At 38.5% G+C, this 3,350-nt stretch overlaps 1 protein-coding gene across 2 annotated transcripts; it reads left to right on the top strand.

Annotated features, from left to right (window-relative positions):
• The first annotated feature begins 544 nt into the window (after positions 1-544).
• LOC118324902 (tumor protein D54-like) lies at positions 545-3,350 on the top strand. 2 transcript variants are annotated; one of them, XM_035657408.1, is made up of 5 exons: positions 545-653; positions 775-923; positions 1,460-1,507; positions 1,844-1,945; positions 3,297-3,350. In XM_035657408.1, exons 1-5 carry the CDS (start codon positions 561-563, stop codon positions 3,325-3,327), a joined length of 423 nt encoding a protein of 140 aa, XP_035513301.1. In that variant the 5' UTR covers positions 545-560; the 3' UTR covers positions 3,328-3,350. The 2 variants fall into 2 exon arrangements, with proteins under 2 accessions (XP_035513301.1, XP_035513300.1); XM_035657407.1 differs by lacking the exon at positions 3,297-3,350 and having other exon boundaries at positions 1,844-3,289.

The raw sequence follows: 3,350 nt of genomic DNA, 5'->3' as shown, positions 1-3,350 counted from the left end.
TCAGTTAGCCGTTACCTTCAGTTACCTTCAGTTAACTTCAGTTAGCTCCAGTTACGAGAGTTCAGCACGAAGGACAGCTCCCGACGGTAACTTAACTTAACTTAACTTACATCTGTTCTCACTGGAGGTTTAAACTTATTTAACTCGTTACCCATTATATATATGTTATATGTTATATTTAAAAACACTTCTATCTATGTAAAATTATATTTATATTAATATTTATTCACCCACACACATTGTAAGTCATAAGAGTTATTATAGTTTTTCATAAGTTTTATTTTAATTTCGTTTCCATTTAATTCACTTAGTTTGATTTAGTTTCCAGAGTGAATTTGCTAGTTTCAGTTTCTTTATTTTTTCATATTTTAGTTTTAGTTTCTACTTTTATTAGTTTCAGTTTTTTTTTTTAATTAGGCTATTAACGTTATATAATGCAAGGTATTTGTCCGGGGCAAGATTTAAGAAGTTCAGAATAGGTATTATAATACAACCAGTGAATGTGAATGTAATGTTTACTCACCGATGCTTCTTTGGAAGGTTTTGGTGCTTCATCATCCATGAACTTCACCACCAGGATATCAGAAAATGGATCCTCTCCCTCAGATCTAACACAGGAGGACGTAGAGAGTCTACAGATTGAACTATCAAAGGTTATTCATCACAATATACTTTAACGTAAACTGAATAAAGTTCATACGTTCGACAGCAACCTGTCACTTTCTCTCTCTCTCTACTGATTAAAACTGTTTTTGTGGTTTTTCTCCCACATAGATGGAGGATGAGATTCAGACCCTGCGGCAGGTTCTGTTGGTCAAAGAGAGAAATGCCGCAGACATCAGGAGGCAGCTGGGAATGAGTCCTCTCAGCAACATCAAACAGAACCTGTCCAAAGGCTGGCAGGACATCCAGACCTCGGCGCCGTAAGTTGCACGTGTAGACAGATGGTGAAAAACTCCACCGCACACCTCTGTACTTTAACCTGGTGTTACAGTTTGTCTCCGTTGGTTTGGCTCATTTCTCGAAACAGGAATTACATTCTCAAAACTCTAAAGATCGTTTGGTCTTAAAGCGCATATCTCTCCCAAAACAGTTCACTCATGTGTCAAAACTAAATTTCTTTCTCATATAAATAGTCAGTACCTCCAAAATGCATCGTCCCTTTGGCATTGTGTGAGCACTCTCTTTGGCAAAGATGTACTGATACATTTGCAGTGTGATGAAATCAATGAGAAGTGGTTTGGAGGTTTAATGTAGTTTTGAGAATGTAATTTCTGTTTCAAGAAATGATCCGAACCAACGGAGAAAAACTGTAAAACTGGCAGAACGTTCGTCACGTATTGTCTCTGTGCGACACGATTACATAACGGAAAGCACACTGACGACCTGTGACTGCCGTGATCTCGCTTTTACGTCGGGGGGTTAAATAATCTGCCGTCTTCTCCTGCTCTCCTTTCAGATATCTCTCAGCCTCGGCCACTTTGGAGGACATCAGCCGCTCCGACATGTGAGTGTTCGTCGTCAGGTTTACGTCCGATCCTTACGTCCGAACGTTTCATGCCGCAGAGGGTTTCCCAGCGTTGTTTCTTTTTCCGTCCTGTGCTCACATGTTAAAAAGGGATCTCGTCTAAGGAACAAGTGATGGGATTTTCCAGGTCAAATAGGATCGGTGCCCTGTTAACAGCCTTACAGCCTGACTTAGCACAAGGAGCAGCGGTATTACCACAACGGCCTGAAGCGCTTGTTCGAAAGCCAGATGGACCGTAGCCGCCGTCGTACGTGGGCCTGTTGTTAACTGTTTAATCTCTGTTGTTTGTGCTCTCCTGTTTCCTTCAACCTGTAGTTATGTGAAGACACGGGACAGTCTCTCTCACGCAGGCCAGGTGACATCTTCCACGCTGTCCACTGTGGGCGTGGCCCTCACCAGGAGACTGGCAGAGATGAGGTATCCTCGGGATCGACCCCGGATCCAACCTCCTAATTTCCAACAAGAAAACAAAACAAAAAAACTGTTTTATTTGTTACAGAAATGATGAGTAGAAAAACTAAATGAGCAGAGCTTGAGATCGTAGTTTCTATCAAACTCTGCATGTTAATAGTGCAGAAGCTCCCGTTTGAGAAAATCTGTCTTTGGCTAATTCAGACAGACAGATGGAGTCTCCACAAGTAGACAACATGTCAGGACGATGGTTTAAAATGCAAACTGGAAGAGCAAACTAATACATTTAACAAATATTCTAAGAGAAAATAATATAATAAAACCACGTTTTGTCTTTCAGATTTCATTACTTTTTGTTTCTGTCTGCATGGAGCTGAACAACAGAACTAAAACATTGGTTTAATTTACCATTTTCAGTGTAAGAACAGCACAGTCACTGTAATAACTGTTAATAGCACAATAGAATAGGACTTTGTACATTTAACCATATTTTCATTTGATAATCATAACTACACAGTTATTTGTAAGTATCATATTATATCTCTAACCAGTGTTCATATTCTACATTTTACTGAAAACAACAACACATCACACTGAGCTGTTTGAGCATCGATGCTCTGCAGTGGTGGAAGAAACACTGAGACCTTTTACTTAAATGAAAGTGCCAAAACCTCAGTGTAGAAATACTCAAGTACAAACCGTCTGTTCAAAATCTGACCTGAGTAAAAGTACAGATTTAGCATTAAAACATCCAAAGAGCTAAAACAACAATGTCAAAGCATCAAGGAGTAGAAACTACTGAATTTGTCAACAAAATATGCCTATTATTATCTATTATTATTTATTTTTATGATAATATACAATATAGACAGAGAACTGTATAAAAAGTTTTTTTTTTTTAATCAGGAAAACTCATTTTTAATGTAAAATGTACACAAATGTATCCAAAATCTCAAATTTTACACAAACTTACTACTTATTATTTATTGCCGTTACTATTTAGGTTAATTGTACAAAGTATCAGTCGTTCTGTACTGTTACTGTTATACATTTAATAAAATAATTATGTATCCATAAAACTATGTCACTTAGTAAAAGGTTTATTTCCATCAAAGAACAGTTTTCACCACTGACGCTGAAGAACAACAAACAACTACTGAAGAACCAATTTTTAAAAGGACGCGTGTTTTGAACTCGAAGGCCTCCTCGGCTCGTGTTTTAGTTTAGCGAGTAAACAACCGTAATTCAATCACACTAGTACAGCTGGACATCAGCAGCAGGAGCTGATGAGTCTGTTGTTCTCATCCATGTGGAAACTGTAGTGACGTTATCTGTGTGTCTGTCTTTATCTCCACAGAGCTCTGCCTCTCCCGAGCCCACCACGGTAAGATCTGTGAGTGTGTGTGTGTGT

Source organism: Morone saxatilis, unplaced genomic scaffold (assembly GCF_004916995.1).
Source record: "Morone saxatilis isolate NCDOM2014 unplaced genomic scaffold, NCSU_SB_2.0 Contig15, whole genome shotgun sequence".
Classification (NCBI taxonomy): Eukaryota; Metazoa; Chordata; class Actinopteri; family Moronidae; genus Morone; species Morone saxatilis.
This window is presented reverse-complemented; position numbering and strand designations above follow the sequence as displayed.